This window comes from Anabrus simplex, chromosome 2, assembly GCF_040414725.1.
Source record: "Anabrus simplex isolate iqAnaSimp1 chromosome 2, ASM4041472v1, whole genome shotgun sequence".
Lineage (NCBI taxonomy): Eukaryota > Metazoa > Arthropoda > Insecta > Orthoptera > Tettigoniidae > Anabrus > Anabrus simplex.
In genome coordinates this window covers 553,792,833-553,820,694 of record NC_090266.1, presented here as the reverse complement: position 1 = coordinate 553,820,694, position 27,862 = coordinate 553,792,833, and the positions used below count along the sequence as shown (strand labels likewise).

The 27,862-nt window shown below is 38.6% G+C and overlaps 1 protein-coding gene across 6 annotated transcripts in view; it reads left to right on the top strand.

The window, feature by feature from the left end:
- The window catches only part of LOC136862924 (UPF0669 protein C6orf120 homolog), a 271,519-nt gene extending 244,453 nt beyond the window's left edge, over positions 1–27,066 (top strand). For all 6 annotated transcript variants that reach the window (XM_067139213.2, XM_067139209.2, XM_067139215.2 and 3 more), the window contains one exon: positions 26,944–27,066. In XM_067139213.2, the coding sequence (XP_066995314.2) occupies positions 26,944–27,021 (78 nt within the window). In that variant the 3' untranslated portion in view covers positions 27,022–27,066. The remainder of the gene's footprint in view (positions 1–26,943) is intronic.
- Positions 27,067–27,862: the final 796 nt, after the last annotated feature.

Below are 27,862 nucleotides of genomic sequence, written 5' to 3'. Positions count from 1 at the left end.
TCAGGAAGGCTATTGAAAAACTTTACAGAAAAATGCCAGAAAGAATTAGTGCCATACTTAGTAGACCGATGATTTACAGTGAATTTTAGTAGATCCTCTTGTACTGTATGAATGTATGTCAGAATTCAAGTTGCAAAGTGTGTTCGAATGAGTTTGTCCATTTTTCAATTTATACAACATAATAGCTGAAGCTTTTTTACGAAGACCATCTAGTGACAGCACATTACAATACTGGTAGACCTGTATGGTTGGTGTTAAGGTGGGTAAGTTGAAGAGTATTTTCAGTGCTCTTTTCTGTAAGATACTGATCTTTTCAAATTGTTCTTTACTGCAACATGCCCAGATATGAATCATATAATTCAGGTGGCTTTCAATTAGTGCATGATAAATACTCTTCAACAGTCCACGAGAAACTTTGTATTTTAATCGGCTGAGTACACCAATAGCAGGAGTTATTCTATCACACAGCATTGTGATGTGATTCTCCCAAGTTACCGACTCATCTATGCTAAGTCCTAGAAATTTGGTTGATTGAACACGAGGTACCACTTGGTCATAGAAACTCAAGTTGATGTCCAGAGGAAATGTACATAATGGTTTGTGAAATATGATATAGTTAGTTTTATTATGATTAATTCTTAGTCGGTTGGTAGTAAGCCAGGTCTGAATTAAAGATATGTCATGTTGCATCTTTTCTTCAAGATTATATGTACAATTCCCTGTGTAGAAAATATTTGTGTCATCAGCAAATAATGACAACTTGCCGAACAGCGGCAAGTTACCAATATCATTGACAAATACAAGAAATAATATTGGTGCTAGAACAGAACCTTGAGGCACACCAGTTGTTATAGTCTGTAACGTGCTTTCTGCTCCCATACAACTAACGAACTGCACCCTGTTTCTGAGATAATCTGTAAACCAGATAGAGAAAAAGGGTGAAGTTTTGGCTTAGAGATGCCATGTTCCCAGATTTAATTTATAAAAAGGAAAGTTGTTCCTTCAAGACTGCAAGTTTAAAAGAATGAATAAAAGTGTTTGTCATACCTCCTCATCTCGAAGTTCATTGCACTTGAACAGAAAAGGCACTGAAGTGCACAGCTTCACAATAACGGAGAGGACATTCCATGTTCCACCCTCTACACAGGCAAAATCCATCTCAATTAAGTTGGAGCAAAGCCTGGTTTATATATGAATGTGTAGAGGGGGAGAATTGAGGAGAGGCAAGTCGAGTTGGTTCTAGATGTTAGGGGAGCGTGCAATAGCAAACAAAACAGTATCGGGTGACGTCATCAGGAGTGTAAGCCAGCCTGCCAGCAGTCAGTTGACAGAGGACGGCATAGACGAATAGAGCTGACATCCATGCAGGGTATAGTTTTTCAATAAATATTAACAATCAGGTTATTCACTACCAGTTGCAGTGAAGAATACGGTGTGTTGTTGTAATAAAGGTGAGTCCATAGCAATAACAAAATGATGAAGATCAGTGCGTGGCGAATTTTCTTGGAAGTAGATGCTGGCGATGTGACGAGTCCATTACAAAAGGGATGATCAAATTGCTGCAAACGAAATGATTCAATGTGAGCTTACGTTTGAGCCGTAGAGAGAGGTCTTACATTGTCATGAAGCAACAACTCTACAGCACATAGAAGGTTGAGGTATCTATTTTGGACTGTGCTTCAAAGTTTTGTCAAGGTTGCACAATATGCAGCTGCAATGATTGTTGTTCCTGGCAGCATGAAGTCCACATTCAGAACATCACATCTTTCCTGAGCTGTCCTGAAATACGATTGCCATAATCTTGCATCCTGAGAGTTGAGAAACTCTGCTTGAATTTCACTTTCGTCAGAGATGATGTGTGATGCCACTCTATTGATTGCTGTTGGTTTTCAGTGGCAATATTGGACACCTGTGTCTCATACCCTGTGATGAGATGGTTCAGTAGTGCATTACCTTTCTCATGATACCAGGTCAAAAATTTCAAAGCACTGGTGCATCTCTTCATTTTGTGTTCCTCGGTGGGCATCTTCAGAATTCACCGATTGCACAACTTTCTCTAGTTCAAATTTTCTGACAGAATTTTGCAGATAACTGACCTTGAAACATGTGGAAAGTGAAGGGACAGAAAGGATATTATTAACAGTGTTATTTGCCAGTAGGGTTGTGTCAACCTTGCGCACAATATCGTTGCTCATCAGAGATGGCCGACTAGAGCATGTGTCTGATAGACTTCATTATTAAGTATCCGCATATTGTTACTAGCCCAAGTCAAGGCTTGGAAGTGCACACATGCTATAGAGGCATCCATGGTTCCTCCACATGCGATATCGTGTTTCAGGTGAAGTGGGGCTGGTGATTGAGGTGAAGGCTCACTGCGGGGTGCGGGAACCAACACATCACTTTGCTCTACGCAGCCTGGACGAGCCGCGGGTTGGGAAAGGGGCAATCCAAACCTAGGGGGAAAGACATGGCTGTGAACTCAGTCATGATAATGCCAAGTGGAGACCATGTGATTAGGCCTACTGAAGGGGGAACGAACCTGGCTAGGTTCGGGCCAGGGGCGGACCGCTGGATGGATGACTGAGGGGCGTGGTCTCTGCTACGGAGAGCTTGAGTTGCGGGAGGACAATGTCTGGCTGTATGCCTCACCGTGGATGGTGAAAACGATGCTCAGGACCCAAGAAGGGGCAAAAACCCTATGATTGATTCAAATATGGATGCTTATAAAGAATCAATTTCAAAAATTTCTACATCAAGGGAAGCCAAGGAAGCTCCAGTAGAGCAGAACCAGGAGCAAGCCCAAGATGAAAAAATGGAAACAGAAGTCCCAATTGGACAGGCTGTTGCTGACTCAAAACAAGAAATGGCAACAGAAGCTCCAGTAGAGCAGACTGCTGTCAGAATCGGTCAGCATGATACCAAACTTCTAACACAAGTGTGGAGAGTGCTGAATGCCACTTCAATCGATAAGACAGGAAGGACAGTCGTTTTAGCCCTTGGTGAAAGAGACTTTGAAGAGCTCAAAAAGAGAAGCCTTAAGGCTAAGCTCGGACTTGGGCAGATGAAGTTTCAAGTCATTAAGGGAAAAACGAAACCCAATGTTGATAAAGATGGAGCTGAAGGTCCTTCAGGCCAATCTTCAGCATAAAAAAAAAAACAGCTGTGGCCAATTTCACCAGGAAGTTAAAATCTGAGGCTATTGACCTGGCCCTTATTCAAGAGCCATGGGTAGTCAAGGGCAGAGTAGCAGGACTGGCGGAATCTGGAAGTAAGCTGATGTACGATACAACATCAGAAATACCCAGAACATGTCTTCATGTGAACAGGAAATTAAAATGTCTTATGTTGCAGGAACACTGTTCACGGGACTTAACCGTGGCCAAGATTAAACTCGGAAATTGGGAGGGACCCAGAGAAATAACCATAGGCTCTGTATACCTCCCTTATGACTCAACTAATTTGCCCCATCAGAAGAAGTTGAGAACCTAATTTGCAACGCAAAGAGGAAAGGCGAGCACCTAGTCCTTGGAGCAGATGCAAATTCACACCACACTGCAATGCAAGAGGTGAGTCTTTACTAGAGTTTATTATTGGAACTGAGTTGACAATACTAAACCTAGGAAACAAGCCTACATTTATAAATAAAAATCGTAGGGAGATAATAGACATTACACTAAGCACTACACATATTGCAAACTTTATTAAAGACTGGAAGGTGTGGAGGAACCATCATTGGCAGACCACCAGCACATCCAATTTGCAATAGTTGCAAGACTATGTGGGACTGAGATATACAGACCCAAAAAGAACTAACTGGGACAGATACAGAGAAGTTATAGGGAATTCTGTACAAAAAAATTTCAACTAACATGAGAGGACAGAAAGAATTGGATGAGGCAGTGGAACTATTAGAAGAGGCCATTATAGACTCATTCCATGAAAACTGTCCTCTCAAAGAAAAGAAAAACACCAAAAAAGTAAGGTGGTGGAACAACAAACTAGCCAAAATGAAAAAAGAGGTTAGGGTGTTGTATAGAATATCATCTAGAAATGGTATGTGGGACGTATATCATAGAAAACTCACTGAGTATAACCTAGAGATATGGAAAGCAAAAAGAAAATCTTGGCAACTGTTCTGTGAGAAAATGGAATCATACACTGAAACAGCAAGGCTCCAGAAGGTTCTGAAAGCAACCCATATAAATCAAGTGGGGACACTGGGGAAACCAGATGGGTCATTTACTCAGGTGGGGAGGGGCTGGAGATACTAATGGCGTGTCACTTTCCTGAGGCTGAGGAGATGACAGAAGAAGAAACGGTTGGAACAGAGACCGGAGCTCGAAGAGTAGAATGGAACTGTGCCAACACAATAATAAAACATAACCATGTAAAATGGGCACTAAGACACGTTTCATCCTATAAAGGCTGTGGGGCTAGATGAGATACTTCCGATACTCCTACAGGAAGGACGGGCAATACTCGTCAATGTCCCGACGGACCTTTTCAGAGCTAGTCTAGCTTTAGGGTATGTGTCGAACTCATGGTCTGAAGCTAAAGGAGTATTCATACCTAAGCCTGGAAGGGCAAATTATGCCCAAGCCAAAGCATACAGACCATTATGTTTAACTTCCTTCATGCTGAAAGCAATGGAGAAAATTCTGGATAAATATATCAGAAGAATGGTGCAACTGAACTGAACGTTACATTAAAATCAGTTTGGGTATAGACCTGGCAGATCAACTGAAGTAGCACTCCACCAGTTGGTTTGTAAACTAGAAGAAAGCCTAGAATATAAAGAAATTGCACTGGCAGCATTTCTAGATATAGAAGGAGCCTTCAGCAATACAACCTATGACTCTATGATGAAAGCATTGGAAAAGAGCAAGGTGAGTAAAACTATCATCAAATGGATTAAATCCATGTTAGAAGGAAGATAAAAACAACCCTGTTTGAAGAAACGCTGATGGTTAGGGCCACCCGAGGCTGTGCTCGGGGAGGAGTTCTTTCTCCTCTGCTGTGGAACCTCGTGGTGAACAAAATCATAGCTATGCTCAACGAACAAGGTTTTTATACACAAGGATACCCAGATGACCTAGTGATTGTGGTACGAGGTAAGGTGATGAGTGTCATCCAGGACCTCATGCAAAGATCACTTAACCTTGTGGAGAACTGGTGTCGGGAAGAACAACTATCAGTCAACCCGATAAAGATAACTGAGGTCCCTTTTACAAGAAGGAGGGAATTAGAGGGAAAGAGATTACTAAAGCTCTTTGGGCAAGATATATATGGAAGAACAGGCACTGCTCCTAGGTGTAGTGTTAGATAAAAATCTAACCTGGAATCCACATATAGAAAGGAACATAACCCCGGCCAAGAACTTGCTGTATGCATGTAAAAGAGATGTCGGGAAGACATAGAGCCTTAGAAGACCATCAATGGTAATGTGGATAAATACAATGATCATTAGACCATTGATGGCCTATGCTGCAATCATCTGGTGGCAGAAAGTAAGCCAAGGAAAAGTCAGTAGTAGATTGGATAGCCTACAGAGAATGGCATGCATAGCTATAACTGGGGCTATGAGAACTACGCCGACAGAAGCCTTGAATACTTTACTAGACCTCCCATCAATAAGCAATTTCATAAAAAGACAGGCTAGAATGAGTTCATATAGACTAGCACAATCAGAGTGCTGGAATACACAAAGACCCAATCTAGGACACTATAAAATTAACAGAGTAATGACAGAGGAAGTTCTACACATGCCTTCTGATCATATGATACCAAAGAACAACTTTGAAAAACTATTTGAGACCCAGATAATAAAAAAAAAAAAAGAGACTGGGATATCAACAAATGGAATACTGAAAAAGAAGATATAGTGTGGTGGACTGATGGCTCAAAGACTGTGGATGGTACAGGAGGAGTGATCAATGGGGAACACCTGAGAGATCAATCCAGATGAGCCTGGGCAAACACACTACAGTCTTTCAAGCAGAAGTGATAGCTATCACGTCTTGAAGAAAATCTGAAAATGAACTATAGGAATAAGAACATTTTCATTTTTACGGACAGCCAAGCGGCCATTAAGGCACTAGAAGCAGTCCGGATAATATCCAGAATTGTCTGGTATTGCCATTCACTTCTCCTGGAGCTCTCAAAGTACAACATTGTCAAAATAATATGGGTACCAGGGCATGCAGGTATAGAAGGAAATGAAAGGGCAGATAAACTGTTCAGGAAAGGGGCAGAAACATATTTTGCAGGCCCAGAACCTGTATGCAGGATTTCCTATGGACAAGCCCGACACTACATAGGAAAATGGGTACAAAAGAAACAAATGGAGAACTGGAAAAATACTCCAGGATGCAGGCTTACAAAGGAACTGATAAAAGGATCAAACAAGAAGTATACTAAAGAACTGTTGAAACTCAGCAGAGTAAATATAAGATGGGTAGTAGGACTGTTGACAGGACACTGCCATCTGAAAAAACATCTACATAGAATTGGAGTAATAAGAGACAATATATGTAGAAAATGCAATGAAACAGAGGAATCAGCTGAACACATACTTTTTGAATGTGAGGCGCTGGGTAGAATCGGACTGTACACACTAGGACTACCCAGTGGAGAGAGAGAAAAAATTCCAAGAAGACCCAATAAGAACATCCTGCAGCTTGGTGAAGGGAGCAGGTATATCTAGGTGAGAATGAAGGAATAACATGGTAGCAGAAGATCTTAGAGGTCGATGCTAATTAGGAACTAACATTTAGAGGCCCCATGAAGAAGAAGAAGAAGAAGAAGAAGTGTCCGCATGGACTCTAGTTTATGAAAACGTGATGTTCCATGGTGGCTGTCTTAAGTAGTAGTAGTAGTAGTAGTAGTCATATAATTCAAGATATCTATAGAGAACTACAGCTTTCAATCAAGGCGTTTCCCCTCCTTTTCAGTTTACTTGTCGACAAGGAAAAGACGCACAGTACATTGCTCAAGGTTTTAAAGTTATTAATTACCTGTAAGTAGAATACCACAATATAAAGACATAGTGTGTTTCTTCTTCAGAAAAAGAATTAATTGTTGTAAATGTAGCATACAACATTTATTCTCAATGCATCTACTGTGTATATTTTCTCAATGCTTTTCTTCTTCTTCTTCAGAACTCACTGAATGCACAACTTTCTGTAGTTCAAATTTTCTGACAAAATTTTACAGAGAACATTCCAGCATGGAACATTATGTGCTTTTACAAACTTTTCATCAATTCATTACATGTGTTTTTAATTCAGTGTGTATCTTGTCAATTTATATGTCACTATGTATCTTAATGGGAAACAAAACTGGTCCTTATGATTAAGCATCATCAATGACAATATAATAAATTATATCGATTGAAAGGTGGAAAGTTTTTGACTTTAATTTGAGGTGGCAGTTGTGGTTATTGTTTTAAGAGGAAGTACAATGAGGCAGCCATCCTCTATATAACTCTAATCAGTGAGAAAAAATAGAAGGGATCTGACAGTGTAAAAAGTGTAGATATCAGCCAAAGAAAGACAAGGGCCATGGGGGTGTCAAAATGAAAGGCTCCCTAGGCCTCGAGTGCTCTAATACTATATATAATAACAATGAGTTAATAAAATAACTCATTGTTATTATTTAAAGTTAAATATCATCAATACGGAACAAAAATGATTTATATCACATGCTCTAATACTGTCAGGGTCAGAAAAGAACAAGAGTTGACCATGGGAGGTCGGATAGGATAGATAAAAGTTAGTATCCTGGCACAAGTGGAAGCAATGCCAGGACTCAGCTAAAGGCCCTGTGGTCGCCAACCCATGCTCCGAAGTTGAGAGCCCCTGGGGCTCTTATTAGTCCCCTTTTACAACAGGCAGGGGATACCGTGGGTGTTATTCTACCACTCCCACCCACAAGGGGACTTTAATTTGAATATGGGTCATTGCGAACATTCTCCCAACCCTCAACGTTATCCACTTACGGAATTTGCTGTCACTCATAGCGTTGGGGCTGTACACTTCAAAGATCTGGTGATAAATCTCTGCCGGTGGAACATTCCTTGCTGTCCCTCACACGGTGGGCCACTTGACTGTCTTTACGACTTCCATTGCACACTACGAAGCAGTAACACAGTACCAATGTGGCAACAAAAGTGTGTTTGTGCGCAAGGGATGCTGGGATTCAGTGCACATGCATGAAAGAATGAACATGTGGGATTTCGTAAGAAATAGACAACCGGTCCTTAATTAAAAAGTAGCCTTTGTAATTCGTACATCAACTTGATTTCTTTTAGAGTGAGCTTGTATTTCTGAATTAATTGTTGTTAATGTAACATATAACATTTATTTTTAATGCATGTACTGTGTATCTTTTCTCAATTCATTCTTTTTACTATTTTTATATTTTATTATTTGTGCATTCTGTGATTGTACATTGTTAGTATTGATGAGTTTTTGAGTTTAAAAATTGTTGTATACTTTCAAACTGATCTTATTAAACTTCAGTAGTGAACAGGTAGCCTACACCACCATGAAGGCTTAGATTGTGCGTTTGTTACAATTTTCATTATACAGTATGACTATTGCAAAATGAATCTAGAACTGTTAGGTTCTCAGTCTGTCAAAACTAATTTGTGAATAAATAATATTTAGAAAATATCTGAAAAAGAAAACATTTAATGACAGATTATACCTGAAAAAGAAAATTAAAATTAAAAATAGAATGACATGCATTATCAGATTCTGTAAAATCACACTTTTAATTTTTAATGAATTCATAAATATTATTAAGAAGTATAAAAGCATTTATGTTAAAAGCTGTGTCAACTTTTCTTATAATTGTTGAAATGTTATTTTTATGAATGAACTACCTGTGGTTTTTCTCTCCTTACTGGTCCACCTAGGAGTGAGATGTGGTGCATTGCGCTGTCACTGGTTTTGCACCAGCTGACTTGTAATGGCAAGTGAAAGGATACCGGTAAACATCATGCTCTGGTGATGTCATCAGCCTTCGCAGAATAGTAATTATAGTTGTTAATGATAATAATTATTATTAATATTTTAAATTGTTTTGAATGATTTAGAGTATGTTTAATGAACATTAGTGAGTTAATGAATGATATAATTTGATGGAGTTTGAATTGTTAGGATCAGATTTTCAGTATGTGCCCAGTAATTGAAAAATTCTGTGAGAGAAGTAGTTATGTTTCGTAGATCTAGAGAAGGCATATGACCGAGCTCGATAGCTGCAGTCGCTTAAGTGCGTCCAGTATCCAGTATTCGGGGGATAGTGTGTTCGAACTCCACTGTCAGCAACCCTGAAGATGGTTTTCCATGGTTTCCCATTTTCACACCAAGAAATTGCTGGGGTCTTAAAAGGCCACGGGCGCTTCCCTCCCACTCCTAGCCCTTCCCTGTCCCATCATCGCCATAAGACCTTCTGTGTCGGTGTGACGTAAAGCAATTTGCACCAAAAGAAAGAAGCCATATGATAGAATACCAAGGGAAATGTTAGCCGTACTGGAGGATTGTAGGTTTAAAGGTAGATTATTAAAGACAATCAAAGGCATATAAATGTTGACAATTGGGCTGTCGTGAGAATTTATGGTTTGATGAGTTTTTGGTTCAAAGTACTTTAGGACACCTTTGTAAATCACAGTTTACATGGATCATCTAATGAAAGGTTTAATGTGGCAAGGAGGGATTCAGTTAGATGAAAATGTAGTAAACCGTTTGTCCTATTCTGACAACTTGGTGTCTAAGCCGCAGACTGTGCTGAAAGCTTGCAATCTAATATCTCAGAACTTGAGAATAGATGCAATGAGTATGATATGAAAATTAGCCTTTCCAAGACTAAAGTGATGTTACTAGATAAGAAACTTAAGAGAAGTGAATGTCAGGTGGGAGTACGAAACTGGAACAGGTAGATTATTTCAAGTATTTAGGATGTATATTCTCCCAGGATGGTAGTATAGTTTGTGAGCAAAGCTAATGCAGTGAGCTCACAGTTGCAATCAACAATATTCTGTAAGAAAGAAGTCAGCTCCGAGACTAAACTATCTTTTTTTCACCCGTCTGTTTCCAGGCCAGCTTCACTTTACTAGAGTGAAAGCTTGGTGGACTCATGATGTCTTATTCATAAGTTAGAAGTAACAGACATGAAAGTATCGAAAGTGATCACTGGTACAAGCAGGAGGGAACAATGGCAGGAGAGGGGGGGTACACGGAATGAAGAAATAAAGGGTAAGTTAGGAGGGAACTCGATTGATGAAGCTTTACGCGTAAACCAGCTTCAGTGGTGGGGTCATTTGAGGTGAATGGAGGAGGATAGGTTATTTATGAGAATATTGGACTTGGTCATGTAGGGTAAGAGAAGTAGAGGGAGACTAACGCAACCTCTGTTAGACTCAGTTTCTAATGTTTTAATTATAAGAGGTATAGCAATAAACAAGGCCACAGAGGTAGTTACAAATATAATATTTTGGAATCATATAGTAAATTTGCAGAGGCTCACAGACTGAATGCTGAAAGGCATAAGTCAATAATGAAGATGGATGTATTTATTCAAACTCCATTAAATTATATTTCATTAATTCACTAATGCTTATTAAACATCCCTGTATCATTCAGAAGAATTCAAAATATAATAATAATAATAATAATAATAATAATAATAATAATAATAATAATAATAATAATAATAAAAACTATAATTACAAATCCATGATGGCCAATGACATCACGAGAGGAAAGTTACCATTAAACTAACCAGCTGGTGCAATGTCAGTGACAGTGCATTGCACTGCATCGCACTCCTAGGTGGTCTAGAGAGAGAGAACCACCACATGAGCAGTACTTCATTAATGTAAGTTATAACTAAGGCTCGGATGTTCATGCCCCAAAAAACTAATAAATATGTATGCAAATATGCTCTTAAAAACTTGAAAATATGCCAAAAAATATGCACCATTAAAATAAAAATATGGCAGTAGACGAGTCAGGTTAGTATTGATAACAATAAACTTACATTTATTCCTTGGAGGTTGAAGCAGAAATGGTCCCGCTGTCAATGCTGAGTGATGAATTGCAGTTCACAACCATCACTTTGCACAAATTTTCAACTGAAAACATCATCTGTTGTCTGGCAAAACACTTTTGTAACGTGAAAAACTTCTTTTCACATCACAAGGTGTTATTGGGGTATATATAAATGATAACTGCTCCACAGAAAGAGGCAAGTCTCTTGGTGTGACAGATGGTTTTCCTTCGAGAATGTCTCGAATATCGCACAACTGTTTATAACCAGGATTTTTTGAAGTTACATAATTTATTTTTTCTTTCACTTTTTGTCCTATACTACCAGGAACAGAATTTAGATTGGATATCATTTTTTCGAAAACAGTAAGTATTTTCTTTAAGGGAGATCCTACAGCTTCCACTGACGTTATTGCAGTTGGCAAAAAAGAAAAATGGGCATTTATAAAAACAAGATTCTCTTCTAACTCAATGCCTGACAGAATATTTTGCACTGTTTGTATTAATGCAGCTTCATTTGAGTCCAATGAATTAACAACCACTTTGAATACTTCTATGTGCTGAGCATAATACAAAGCTGCATCCAGCCATGTTCTCCATATGTTAACACTGGCACAGGAGGAAGTGAGATATTGGGTGCTGTTGATCTAAACAACTTGACTCTTGAAGGAGATTTAACAAAAATTTTCTTTGAACAGGCCACAAATCGATCTACCAATGGGAAAGAATTGTGTATTGTCTCAGCAAGGTGATTAAGAGCATGTGCCAAACAAGTTATATGAATTAAGTTAGGAAAGATGCCTTTCAGTGTTTGTCCTGATTTTACCATATAAGTACCTGCATCAGTAACAAATAAAAATAGCCGGTCGTATTTGATTCCAGATGGCCATAATAACTTCAATGAATCCATCACACACTGCGTTACAGTTACATTGTTAGTGGCCGGCAAATCACACATATTAAGAAGATATGGTATCGTCTTTTGTTCCTTATTTAAAGTGCCCACAATTACATTAGCAATAAATCAGCCCTCAGAATCAGTGGTTTTATCAATAGACAACCACACAAACTGATCCGCTAATTCAATTTTTTTTAAGTTTGACAATACATTATTGTAACAATGTCATACGTAAGTCTTACACAATGTACTTGCTTTAGGCACATGCTGTTGAGTGTATTTGGCAAGAAATTGTTTTAATGTGGGGTTATTAATTTTATACAAAGGAATATCAGCAGCTAAAATTGTTGGGCACAAGTTCTAAGAAAATTCACTAATCCTACTTCTTAAACACTCTAATAGTTGTTTTTGAACAGGCTCTTTATTTGCGAGTTTGCTAGTTAAATTCTCCTGATGTTTTGCTGTGTTTATGTGTTGAACTATTTGAAATCTTTTCTCACTCCCTATAGTTTTCTCACACGCTCCACAGAACTGTACCCTGTTATCTGTAGATATTAAGTCACTTGAAAATACCGTTTGTAAATTAGTTAATCTACAACTCGAATTTGCTCTTATTTTCAGCATTTAAAGAACTTTTTAATGGACACTTTATATACGAAACATAGTTTGGTCACAACCAGTTCACAACACCGTTACACGACTCGGTGGACAGACAGTCGACAGCTAAGCACAAAACGTGAGGGTAGATGATGAAACAGGGGATTCACTGCATGACATCAGAACTCCTCACCACATGACAAGTTGCGTCACCATGCGCAACATTACTGCCAACATCAACCAGATGAAAAAAGCGGATTAAAAAATACTGTAAAAACCATTAAACAGATTAAAGTATGCCATATAGGCTCTAAAATATTAAAATATGATGCATTTATCAAAATCACGAAAATATGCAGTTATATGCACTATAAAAGCATGTTCAAATGACTGAAAATTCCATAATTCATTCACATAATGTATAAGGTTACATTTTTAACCCCTAAAGAAACAAACATGCAAATGCATGAATTTCCGAGCCCTAGTATATCATATCAACAATTATTAGAAAAGCGGTCACAGTTTTTAGCATAACTGGTTTTACACTTGTAAGTAATATTAATCAGTTCATAAAATTAAAAGAAGAAAAAAATATTAGAAGTTTGATTTGATAGAATCTAATATTCTTTCAAGAATGAAAGATGTCTTTCTGTTTTTAATTATTTTTTTCCTCCTTTTTTTTTCTTTTTTCTTTCTGGTATACAGTAGAACCTTCATTAACTGCCCTGCTGATTATCTATTGCCCAAGAAAAATTAATCTTGATTTTTAAAGCAGTGTGCAGTTGCTCCAAGAAATAATGAGCACACTTTTGGTATCAAAAGTGACAAATTTTGCCTGCCACAGAGACATCTTCAAACCAGGAGCATTAAAAAAATTAAAAAGTAAACACTATAATTTCTCATATAATTCCTATAAGATATCTTGACATCAATAGTGGGATTATTAATTTTTTTTTGAGCCACTGTATATTGACTTTCTAGTACACGAGTACACGATTGTAATATAACTACTATATGTACACGTGCATATACTGGCAATCTGCACTGAAGACATGACTTAATATATTTTTTACTTATTCTATGTTGTATAAAATCATTTAACTTGTTTGTGTACCATCTCAGAGTGCATAACTTTTACCTTGTTCTCTGTCAAGGATGAACTCTTTCACACCTGTCAGAATAGTGTGTCATAAATATTTCACATGGCAATCGGAAACCAGCCTAGCTGTGTCGTTGTTGGTCTCTGGTATTAACAGAAACATGCGGTACATCATGACTTAGTTTTTAACACATCAGTCCAAAAATAGGAAAACTAAAGTAAACATTTATCATTCGCCTTTTAAAATTGAGCGTAAAACTTCCATTGATCCTTTGCGAAAGATAGGCTAGAGGTCCAACCCGGAGTGGTTTGGATGATATCACTGTGTGTTACACAAGGCTGCCAACTTAGGAACTTAGTCTGATTAGTGACAAGAACACTGTCTTTACGAGACCAGCCTAGTGACGAGACCATTAGTCTGGGTAGGTTAAGTCTGGCTAGTGACAAGACCATTATTCTGAGGGCAAGCAAAGGGGGTCTGGGCTGTGCAGCCAGCAGGCCTCTAGAATCCCCTGGAATACTGCAAAAATAGACCAAAATTAATGATGCGGGCTCTATTAGAAACAATAGAAAAATTGTCATCATGACAACTGACCCAAGCTGGCCTATAGCAACACAGGAAGTTGTTGCAAATCCTACATTTACACAGCCTCTGTTTTTATTCTTCTAATCTGTGTAAGCAAGAATACTTCCAGGGAGATGTTTATAGGTCTTTGAAGTGAGTTGGCTGTGTGGTTAGCAATATCTTGCTCCTATTCATATTTAATCTTCAGCGAGCCTGACGTCATTTTTTCAATTCGTTGTATACCACTTCAGCCTTTAAGTCGCTTATTTACAACAATAACATTTGGCACTTTTAACTAAAATGAAAATCCACAGCCTGTTTCCAGTCATTTGACCGGGTCAGGGATGGAATGAATGAAGCCCCAATCTAGCAGCGAGGATTACAATCGTGCCGGCTGCCAAAGCCTGTCACACTCCCCTGGGGCAATTATTAATGACTGATAGGTGAAATTATATTGGAGAGCGTTGCTGGAATGAGTAATGACAGGGAAAACCGGAGTACCCAGAGAAAAACCTGTCCCACCTCCGCTTTGTCCAGCACAAATCTCACATGGAGTGACCGGGATTTTGAACCATGGAACCTAGCGGTGAGAGGCCGGCGCTCTGCCACCTGAGCCACGGAGGCTAGCACTTTTAATGTGTTATATATTTGTTTTAAGTTTTATCTCAAGACCTTCCACAATGCAGGATTCATGAACTATCTAGGGCCTCAGATTGCATTACCCTTACATCTGTAACATTCCCTTTCATTTCCCAGTCGTAGATCATGTAATCCACAATGTATTTCTTAGACCTGGCACTAGCGCTGTTAACGGAGCGGTTGTTTACGGGGCGAAGGCTGCGGGCGCTTTCAATCGGTACCTCCGGAGAACCTCGGATTGAATTACAAGCGCGTAGTTTAAACTTGGTACGGAAGAAATGAACGAGCATTGGCACAGGAATTTATAACTTGTTGCTATTAATGTGAGAAACTACGCCCCTCCATTAATACTTTAGTTATTTGGCGATATTACAGATGGCATTCTTACGTACAAACATAATTATTATGTAACAGAACCTCCGATTGAATGACAAGCGCGTAGTGTGAACTTCGTACGGGAGAAATGAATGAGCATTTTCACAGGAATTTATAACTTGTCGCTATTATTGTGCGAAACTACACTCCTCCTTTAATTTAATACTGGACCTATTTGGCGGTACTGCACATAGCATTCTTACATACAAACATAGTTATGTATTATCTTAAATATTAATATGTTATAATGTAGGCCTTGTCCGTGACTGTAAATTAATTTGTTATGAAATAATTAATACTATTACCATTGCATGCCAGGCTGAGTGGCTCGGATGGTGGAGGCACTGGCTTTCTGACCCCAACTTGGCAGGTTTGATCGTGGTTCAGTCTGGTGATATTTGAAGGTGCTCAAATTTGTCAGCCTCTTGTCGGTAGATTTAATGACATGTAAAATAACTCGTGCGGGACCAAATTCTGGCACCACGGCGTCCCCCAAAACTGTATAAGTAGTTAGTGGGACGTAAAGCCAATATTATTATTATTATTAATATTATTATTACATTTCACCATCGGACAACAGAGTATAAGCACTAAAAATCGCAACTTAATAAAAATTGTGACTGGTGACAGTATTAATTATTTCATAATTATGCATCATCATCATCATCATCAACATCATCATCAACATTAACAACAACAACAACAGTCTTCCTTCACAAGTATTGTTTGTTTCCATACAGAAAGACAATGACGCGAGCCGTTTCCGGCTGAAGAGAGTTTCTTTTCTTGGTTATAATTTCTCCAGCCTTAGAAAATACTCTCTCTGCTGGAGCGGATGTTGCTGGTATGGAAAGATACCAAAAGGCTACATCACTAATGCTGGCACTTTTGTTTTCTTTGTTCCAGTATGTCACTGGATTGGTAGTTGGAGGCACGGGACCCTTCTCATTGTACTGACTGACACTTATCATAGCGTCAGTCGCTGCAGTTGACACCCTCTCAGTATTCTTCTGAAGTAAAATGTTCAGTAACCCACCACCGAATGAGCTGGTCCCTGCCACGCCTTCCTCAGGAGGGCAGTGCACTAAGCAGCAATTTCCAATTCTGCTTGCTTTCGGCTCTCTTCAGCCTTTTCTGGTGATCATAAGCAGCTTTTTTGATGCGTGGGTCAAAAAATGTTGCCAATTTGGAAACGGAATGAGACTCAGGAAAAATTCTCTTTTCTATCGCCGAAAGGAGAGAAGCAGAGAACATTTTGGACACTTCGTTGGTTAATATCCCTTGCCTCTTCCTCACGTCCAGAAACAATCCATGAACCAGTGGAATAATCTGCGAGCAGGCGACGTATTGATCTGCTGATAATACCCCCGTCATTGTCAGCAAAGGAGAGGCAAGAAGGACCATATTGTGTAATATTCGGCACTTGTTCTCTAAAATAAATAAATAAATTAATGCATAAATAAATATAAATAAATAAATTATCAACGTGTTAATTTCGTTAGTTAAGATTTCAGAATAAAGTGACTACAAACTAAATTACAGCAGACCTGTGAGTGATCGCAGCACGTTGACTAGGTCCGATAGAGCTAGGACAATTTCATCCTTAATATCCAGCAAACGTTGGACCTTCGTGAGTTTGCTGTTCCATCGCGTCACGACCTGCTGCTTCACGCGCAGTTTTTGTTTGCCAGCAGAGATCTGAATACTAGCCAGTTTTTCACAGGTTACTATGCCTGAAAAAAGGAAGGACAACAGTGGATATTGATATTTGCCTGTATGATGTAACTTTCTTGTCATACTGAGATAACAGCACACAAATTATACTTATACTTACTTGATGTATTCGACTATCTCTGCGCAGTGGTCTAATATTTGCATTAAATCAGGCATATTCCTCATGCTGTCCAGGAATACGAGATTCAACGTATGCGCAATGCAAGGCACATGGCAAATTGACAAACTTTTGATGGCTGCCAGCATATTTGCAGTGTTGTCGATTATTATGGCAGTCTCTTTGCCCATAATATTCCACTGTGCAACTACCTCTTTCAATTTTCCCGCTATATTTTCAGTTGTGTGCTGTCCTTTAATACAGAGCACTGAAGGCAAGCGGACACCAGATCTGTGCCCTTTATAAGTGAGCCATCACAGTAAATATGAGTCTTGCCTGTTAGATAACCATGCATCAACAGTCAAGGAAACTGTGGTCACTTGTGCGATATCTTGCACAACAATGTCTTTCACTTCCGTATATGTGCGCTGTAATATGTCCTGTGGAAAGAAACACATTTAGACAAGAAATAATACATATAAAACTTCATGAGCAATGAAGATTTAGATATGAAGAATGTACGCAAACCACAAGAATTTACTAAGAAAATGTACATCGGAAACTTATTCAGTTACATCACGCGACATTTCTCCCTTTTGCAGAAAAACATGAAGGGGCATGAACTAAATTTTGTGTGCAGTATGGACCTAAGGGTTTCTAGTCTGTTTAAGTCTGTAAAATGGGTCAATGAGACCTCATGGGACATGAATATATCACCTAATAAGGAATATAAAGAATATTTCTTGAATTTGTGTCGCGCACATTTCCTGCTCGAAGGTAACCTGAATAGATATATTTAACTTGCATTTTTGATCATTTGACTACATGGTAATGGGTATCTCGAGAGAAGAGCCTCAACAAAGGCCCGAAATGACTCCCCATCGACTATTGAAAAGTGCTGGCTATCACAAACAATAAATTTTCTCACAGCCTTGTCAATTTTCAGTTTTTCAACGTTCTCTGGGGTGTATTTTGGTACTGTCAAGTTAGATGTGTTTACATCTTGACTGGCGCAATTTTTACGGAACCACTTCAAATGGTCATTGAGATTGAAGGTACCTCCACCCAAGGAGCAGCCTATGTCCGACCACACAAACTACATTTGGCTTTCTTTCCACCTGCATCTTTCTTGAAGAAATTCCAGACTTCTGATTTGCATTTTGGCATAACTAATGTAATTAGAAGCACTGTATTAGAAAGTGTACAACAACCAGACCTGACTTAATACAAAAGACAATAAAACGTCAGTATTTTAAAAACGTACCTGGAATCGATAAGTACGGTACTTGAAAATAACAAACATCGCCTCTAGTCCTGTTCCTTTCCATTCAGTCCTATGCAGTGTAAATGAAGCAACTGATGGCCACACGCCTGCAATTGCTCCGTTCCTTCCAGTGGGGAAACCATCGAGCAGTTGTACCGGGGAAATCTGTAGAGAGCGCACATCTTAGGTTTTTTTAATACGTCGCAACTACGATGGGATAGGAAAGGACTAGGATTGGGAAGGCAGCGGCTCTAGCCTTAATTAAGGTAAAGCCCCAGAATTTGCCTGGTGTGAAAATGGGAAAACACCGAAAACCATCTTCAGCGCTGCTGACAGTGAGGTTCGAACCAATTTTTTTCCCCGAATGCAAGCCGATAGCTACGTGACCCAAACTATGCGGTCTCTTGCTCAGTGAGCTCACGTCTGGTGGAACCGATTCCATCAGCTGTTTGGCTCTTGTCCTCATTGCTGTTAGGCAGAATTATATCCTCCTGGGCTGATCCCCATCGTCGGCAGTTCTCAGAATTGTTTTCTGGGGATTTCCATTCTCCTGCAGTTTCTATTATAGGCCACAGACGCCAACCTCCTCAAATCTCCTTGGTCTGAGAGACAGTGTTACTGTCTAGAAGGCCCACCGTCCCTAACAAGGATGGAATGAAAACTCGGGTGCACTTTCACCCAGAGCTTACGATTCATTTGTGCCATGTTTTATAGTGCAGCACTTACAGACTTGAACTCCTCCTTCAGCTCGTAAATAATCATCCCACATTTCTGGTCACGTCTTTTGCATTGTTTACATATGTCCAGAAATTAAAAGGGAATTCAAATTTAAATTGAAACTTCTGTACTCTAGCGCCAATATAATGGGCATATTTCAATAATAATAATAATAATAATAATAATAATAATAATGAATGAAGTATATTGTGTAAGTCTGCACAGGTAGGGCCTGCACTTTTCTGAGAAACAACTGAACCTATTTAGATATATTGTTTGTTGTATTTACAGGGTTTATACCTACAAATACATGGGATATGACATATGTCGATGATAATTACATTTTCTTGATAACAAATGCGAGGATGCATTAATTATTCTGAATGACTATACGTTCTTTGTTAAGGGGTATTGTATGGAATATCAGTGATATAGATCAATTTTTTTGTATGTAGGTAGTGATTTTTATATGGCGCCTACATTGGTGGACGTAAGTTTGAAATTACAGCCCACTACGTCCTTACACTCGGAGCTACTGCTGCAAATAGGAGGTGGCCCTCCGGTTAACCTCCGGAGCTCTGTAACTGCTTTCCCTCCATCAGTAGTACCGGAGATAACCGGAGGAGCGCTGTAATCGTATTATCCCATTCATTCAACAGGAGGACCGCCTCCTCTTCACAGTGCTACCAGGCACTACTGTACCAGGTTATATTATGGCTTTCTCTCTTCTTGAACCATGAGTTCCTGACCATCATCCCATTTCTTTCACACAGATTCAGTAGCCTTTTCCCTTCCTTATTTCTATTTCCTCATCCTTCTGCTCCAAGCTTGTTCTCATATCCCTTCTTTTCCATGCCTACATGGGCATTCAAGTCCCCCATTACTACGTTGTTTTGGCCATTCAACTGTCTCTCCAATTCTTCCTCAAAGTCATCTTTATCTTGTTGTGTACATCCTACTTATGGAGCATAAACTTGTACAATTTCCCAGGGTTTTCCCTTTGACTGTTATTTGGACTTTAATCAACCTGTCACTTATCCCTTTTACTTCTTCTTTCAATCCATTTCTTACTAGCACTCCTACTCCATTTCACTTTCCTTTGTCATTTCCTATCCAGTACAACCAAAAAACCATTCTGCAGCTCTCCTTTAGCCTCCCTCCTCCATTTAGTCTCTGCCAGCCCTAATACATCCAGTTTTCTTCTTTCCATCATGTCTACAACCTCTTCTACTTTTCCAGTCAATGTTTGTATATCCAGCGTTCCAATTCGTAATCCTGTTCCTTGCCAGGGTCGTTGTCTGTTACATCCATCCAGCTTTATCATCATCATCATCATCATCATCATCATCATCATCATCATCATCATCATCATCATCATCATTGTACAGTTCCAGTTTCTTGGGTACTGTTAATGAGCCTCTTCCACTTCTTCCTGTCCATATACAACTTGTCATGGAGAACATCATCCACTGTCCATCCTCTGGTAACTAGATCAACCTTGATTATGTCCATCCATCAGGTTTTAGGTCTTCCTGCAGGTCTTTTTCCCTCCACCTGTCTTTCCAAATTTATTCTGGCTGTTCTTGTAGGCTCCATCCTCATCATATGCCCATACCACCATAGTCTGGATGTGCCAATTCGGTCTTTATTCCAGCTTGTTTCCTCGCCTCTTCATTTCTTAACTTGCCCATCTTGGTTTTCTGAATGGTGGATCTAAGAAATTTCATCTCCGATACTTGCAGTCTTGATGAATTTCTTTTTGTGAGGGTGCATGCTTCATTACCATAGGTCAATATTGGTATGAAATAGTTCTTAAACATCATCAGTTTGGCCGGTTTTGGAATCATGTCATCCCATAAAAGTGTTCTTACTTGTTGGTAGAATTCTGATCCCTTTTGCACTCTGTTAGTAATTTCCTTTCTGACCAAATTATCACTGGAGATTACACTTCCAAGGTAAGGAAAACTATCCACACATTCTAGCTGGTGATCTCCTAGTTTTACACTTGCTGGACGCCCTTCTCTGTTGACTGCCATCACCACTGTCTAGGTCTTGCTGATGTTGAGGTTATATTCCTGGAACTGGGATTTCTATACGTTGAGTCTGGTCTGTACTTTCTCTTCTGTTTTACCTCAAATCTTGATATCATCAGCAAAGGCCACTGCATTCAGTTCACCTAACTTTTCCTTGACATTCTTCATTATATTGTCCATAACAGTGATGAGCAGTAGTGGCGACAGTGCCTTCCTTGCTGAACTATATTAAAATTTTCTCACGTTTATTACTGAAGATGGTACCATGGGTACCGAAACTGGTTTAACAATATGAAATAAATATTTCTGCCTGTATGTTGAAGTGTTGATTAAGTGGAGCATCTTCCCCTGTTTTCTTTAATATAAAGCAAATTGTAAAGAAAAAAGAAAGAAATAGGTCTCTGGCAAGGATAAAGGACTATAGCATCCCAATAACAACACAGGAAATGGTTGCAAATCCTACATTTACACAGCCTCTGTTTTTATTCTTCTATACTGGTGTAAGTAAGAATACTTCTAGGGGTAGGTTTGACAGGTCTCTGGTGCGAGTTGACTGTGTTTTCTATGCTACTTGAGGTATAATTTCATGTCATTTCTATGTGCTTTGTCACCAACATAGAGTCTATGGTAGTGCCCATCCAAAAAATGTCAAGTTCAAAATCTGTAGCAAAGGGAAAACTTGTAGTTTTCACCATCTAAAATAAAGTTAATATAATTGAACGGTTGAAGAAAGTTGAACTAATCTCAAATTAGCAACAGAGTTCTTTGTGTTATAGTGCAGGATTAATGTATTTTATGATTATATTATATGATTATGATTATATTTTATGATTATATTAAAGTTGATGATACGTATTATCCATTTTTCTTTCTTTCTTTCTTTCTTTCTTTCTTTCTTTCTTTCTTTCTTTCTTTCTGAATAACCGTTTGTCATGTGCCATCTATTAGGGCTGATAATTAAGGTTCTGCTGTAATCTGTTTTTAAATGTTTTCTTGTATAGTATTTTCTAAGTTTTGTTTAATCATAAATTAGCTTATACATACCGGAAGGACCGAACAGTTATAGATTAACTAAGTCGAAACTGAAAAGAAATTGCTTCCACTATAACAAAACATTGCACATGAGTTTAATATTAATTTTCTTGTTGTGCTAAAATTTCATGAAGTAGTTACTAATTTGACCTAACTTAATTTAAAAGCTTTTCAGAGTGTTGAACACACTAGTTTAAAGCATAATATATAACATTATAATATACCTGTAAAATAAAACTATGTTAAACAAAGAATGACATTTTTCATTCTTCAAAAACATCCTCAGATTCTGTATGATCACTTTAAATCATGTGCATATATGTACAATATTGTTTATGTTGTGCAAACTAGTCAATGATCATGAATTGGTGATATTAACAAATAATGAATGTATTAGTCTTCCACTGTCACTTTAGTAAATTATGGAAATTTTTCTGTACTTATCGTAGCTGCTATCTTCCATTACCTTTAGCATCTGTGTTTGGACTGACACCAGTTCTTTAGCTCCAATCTTGGTCTTTGTAGCTAAGTAGCGGGGGTGAGGAGAAATTTATGAATAAAAATAATGTCTTACAAGATACATTTAAATTCATTTCCTTACTTTTATTTCATCAAATTCATTAACTTGCATTTACTCTCTTATACACAAGAATACAACATAAGATGAAGCAGCAGCACTCGCCATCCCCTCTACAATGTACAAAGTCATTGTGCATACATTACCATCATGCTACCTACTTCCCTCCCCTCTCCACAAAAGATAGTTATTGCCTACAAAATTTCTCCTCACCCCTTGCTTAGCTACCTAGACCAAGGCTAGAGCCAAAGAACTAGCATCAGTCCAAACACAGTTGCTGAAGGTAACAGACGATAGCAGTTAGAATAAGTACAGAAACTTGTCCATAATTAACTAAAATGACAGTAGAGGACTGATACATTCATTGTTTGTTCATAACATCACCAATTCCTAATCATTGACTAGATTATGCAATGTAAACTACATTGTAAATATACACGCATTATTTAACCCCTCAGCGCCAACCTCTATACGTGGTATAGACCCATACATGGCTTTGCCTTTATGGTTGTAGCGTAAAGAGTTTTGGAGTTATCAAAATGCAAATGGTTTGGATTCCAAGAAGAATTACAAGTGATAAATATAATTTCTGATCCATATTGATGATAATTGATTGAAATAATAACAATAAGTTAATTTATTAACTTTGTACGCAGCTAGTACAGTCTTACTGTTGCTTATTTTCTTGAAAGTGGGCTGATATCTATCATCGAGTTACTAGCCCTGTCGTGGCTGCACCAGAGCCCCATTAGCTGCCATCTTTTTCAGGATTCGTGTAGGGCCTTCACAGGCTATTCCCTACTTGATGACGTTGCCCGTCTCCCATGGCGTGGGCGAGGGGTTGGACTTTATTCTTTAAAATTTTATTCCAAGAAGAGATTTTGTGTTTTATCATTGTTGTGAAATAATTGTAGTTTGTAAAAATATAGTTGTTTGTGCAAGGATACACTTTTTTGTCAAGCAAGTCTGAGGAATAATCTCTGGGTTTTTTAAAGTCTGTTTTTTACTTTCTTTCCCACAGAATAAAATTTTAAAAATCATGACCCGAGATGTTTGTCTTTTCACATGATGTTCTTTGTTTTGTTTATGCATTCAGAGTGCGTTTTATTATTATTATTATTATTATTATTATTATTATTATTATTATTATTATTATTATTATTATTATTTCCTTTTGGCTTGAAATATTTTCGTAACTCTCTGTGTAGGTATCAGTTAGTGCTGCTTTCTGTCATATGATACGAGAACCAGTTGTGCATGGTATATATGTCATTTGAAGGACGATGTCTCGCATTTTATCTGAAATATGTATCGAGTTGGTTTGTTTTGTCATAAATGTTATTCCCCTCAATCAGTTTCATACTGTTGCTTTGGGTCTCGCTGCAGTTGCATCAGTCCACGTACCGGGCAAGTTGGCCGTGCGCGTAGAGGCGCGCGGCTGTGAGCTTGCATCCGGGAGATAGTAGGTTCGAATCCCACTATCGGCAGCCCTGAAGATGGTTTTCCGTGGTTTCCCATTTTCACACCAGGCAAATGCTGGGGCTGTACCTTAATTAAGGCCACGGCCGCTTCCTTCCAACTCCTAGGCCTTTCCTATCCCATCGTCGCCATAAGACCTATCTGAGTCGGTGCGACGTAAAGCCCCTAGCAAAAAAAAAAAAAATCAGTCCACGTGCCACGCTGTGCGCAATGACAAGCTCCAGCCGTGGTTTGACAGGCATTAATGTTTTTGAAATATTGTATAATTCAGATGAAAGTTTAATTGGAAGTAGTAGTAAGAGTATTACAAGGTGGGGATCAAATATAAGCGGGATTTTATTTTTTATTTAAATTAATTTATTGAAAAATACAAGGCAATTACAATTCATTTTTCCACATAGTTTCCTGCTTTGGAAATGCATTTGTCCCAGCATATGGGCAGCTTTTTGATGCCCTCATCATAAAAAGAACAGGGTCATGTCACCACCCAGTTGCGCATGAATTCTTCCACACTCTCATCATCTTCAAATAGTTGCCTTCCTAGAGCTTCTTTAAGCGGTCTGAACAAGTAGAAATCGCAGGGCGATAAGTCCGGGCTGTAAGGAGGATGATTCAAACCTTGCTGTAAGCCTCGGACAGACCTCCAAACGTCTCAACTTCAGATTTTCGGTCAAAAGGCGAGGGAGCCATCTGGAACACACTTTATGGAACTGTAGATCATTTGTGATGATTGCTTGACAGCTCCCATAACTGATTCTGACTTGTTCTGCAATTTCTATTACTGTCGTTTGTCTTTAATGTCTATAACCTCACAAATTTTTTAGTCTGTAACGCTGGTCCGATGATGTTGCTGATTTTCCACACGTTCTCATCCTTCCTTGAACTTTTTATGCCAGGCAAACACATGCGTCCTTGACAATGTTTGATCACCAAACTATGCAGTCAATCTCTGTCAGATTTCTGCTGCTGTAACTCCTTCATGAGCAAGAAATTTTATGATTATGTGTTGCGCAGTTGAGGGATGCACCTGTTGCTCCGACATCGTGAGTGTTTCTGACGAAACAGGGAGAAATATATAACAGAACGCTCTCCCCACTCCTAATGGTCCCGCCTACACATAGCAGAAGCGCTGGGACAGTCCTACTGCCTGTTGATGTTCAGGAACAAAAATCCTGTTTATATTTGATCGACCTATGTAGCTGCAGTGATAATGAAATAGATGATGTGGCTATGTGGATGCAGTGATAAATGATGGGAGTGCCGATGAGGAATAACCAGTACAGTATATAAAACTGTTCAAAAGACCCTTGAATGCAACCGTAAAATTCTCTAATAATATTTAGACAAGTGACAGGAACAAACATTGAGCAGTTATCTTACCAGGTTCAGCTTGTAGAAGGTTTGTTTATAAAGTACACTCGCTCGGGCAGGGAGCAAAATATTCAAGGCCAGTACGCATCAGATAATACAGTTCCAAGGTTGGAGGAAAGAGATTTTATCAGGAAATTAGCACTCAAATTTGAGAAAGTTAAACCTCAGAGATGTTGTATCATGTGTTCATAGCATGAGAAAAAAGAAGACATCGGATTACTGCTGCTATAATCTATTCGCTTCATTATCCGTATTGATGATTCTAGTAATCGCAAAGATAAGAACTTTCCACCTAATCAATACATTTATTCCTTATAATGTACTTAAAACATTCTAATATAACAGTACTGGTTTCGACTTTATTTGTGGGTCATCTTCAGCTGCTGAAGAACCTATCGTCTTCATAATAACAACACACAATGCTAAAACTTTACTTATCTTAATTATGAATGACTAATGCTAACTTTTGCCTTTGCTGGTGGGACCTAGTGTTTACAGTGCACTATGTCTTCTGGTATAGGCTAGAGCAATTTTGTTACTTTCATTGACCAGTCTCAGTCTTATCCTTGGCTCTGACAATATGAGAGTGACTGAGGTATGAGTGATGCTAGTAATGCCATTTCTTATGTAGCCAGTCCCTACTATGAATGGTGTGAAAATGTTGCTCATAGGGTCAGTTGATGCATACATTTCAGTGGGCTTGGCAGACTGATATGTATTAGCAACTTCTGGCTCGGTGAGGAAAGCAACAGGTAACTACCTCACTCTTCATTTCCCTAGTACGCCTCTTCAGTGATGCCTAAGCAGTCTATGACAGCTGATGGCGGAGCTGTTGAGGATCCAACCAGCCTTAGGGCTGACGACTGAACATACATACAATGCTAACTTATAATGATGTGTTATGTTGTGGTAATAAAATATACTTGAAAGAATAGTTTTGAAAGTGCTTCGAACTCTATCACACCAAACTAAATTACTAAGGTAATGTGAAGCAGTGGTGTAATCATGTGCATGTACTTAGTTTTTTAATAATGAATCCTAAATTTAGTGAATATTGGGCTATTCATATACTTGTAATAACATTTTAAGTGAATCAATGTATTTCATTCGCTCCCAGTTGAAATCTCTACCGGTCGCGGAGTAGGAAGCACTTTAAATGGCTGCGACGCTGAGGGGTTAAAGTGATCTGATAGAATCTGAGGATGTTCTTGCGGAATGAAACAAACTATTTTTTGTTTAATAGTGTGCATTTTTTACAGGTATATTCTAGTGTTATATAATATGTTTTTAATTAGTGTGTTCAACAGACTGAAAGGTTTTAATTTACATTAACTAAGTTGACACTAGAAAGTATGGCTTTCTTCTTAACAACTTTCTTCTTAACAAGTTATTAATTTATTGTTTACCATTTCTTTTAGGATGGTGAGCAGGATATTTCTACGTGGGCATTGGTGTGGTCATTATTTACAATTGTGCTGGACGTGATATTTGTGTGAGTAATGAGATTATGGTAACAATAAAAGTTGCTGATATAGTTTTCATTACTGTATTTTTATTTCACATGTTTTAGTGGTGAGAACTGGTGAGTGATATACATATATAATATTTTGTAACCTGTCAGCATGAGTGCAAAGCACTGCTCTTCATGCAGTGAACATCGTACGTGGTGGTGTGACGAGCACTGCCCGCACGATACAAGTGTGTCCTTTACTGCGATCTGGCAGTTACAGTCAAAGCTGTCTGTGTTTTAACTCATTTCTTCTTGTAGCGGAAGGTTTGAGCTTTTGAACGATATACCTTGATCCCTATTTTAATAGTATTTTGTCATTGAAATCTGAGTTATATTTCAAGGAGTGTTTATCTCTGCCACCAGGGACAAGCACTGTTTTTGTCTGCTATCTGGCTACTACTACTACTACTACTACTACTACTACTACTACTACTACTACTACTACTACTACTACTACTACTTGCATTATACCTTCATTTCCTCTCAAGGAAGAACCTGACTGTCAACAGAATCATAAATTTTATCTATTCAGGGCTGTCTTGAGACTGTTTCTTCCTGTCCTTTTTCCTTATCACATGCTGTCTTGCATTTTTTCTGTCATGAGTGGAGATGGCTTCTACGAGTAAGTACGGGTTATCGAGCGTGGAAATAGAGAATGTTTTAGAACAGTTGAGTGGTTCTGATGAAAGTTTATTAGATTCAGATGGGTTTTTGAGTGATATGGATAATATTGCTCTGCGGGAAGTCTTTGGTTCAGAATCATATACGGGTGACAGTGCGCAGAATAGCAATGTGCATGTTACGGCTAATGCATTTCGATGGGAAAA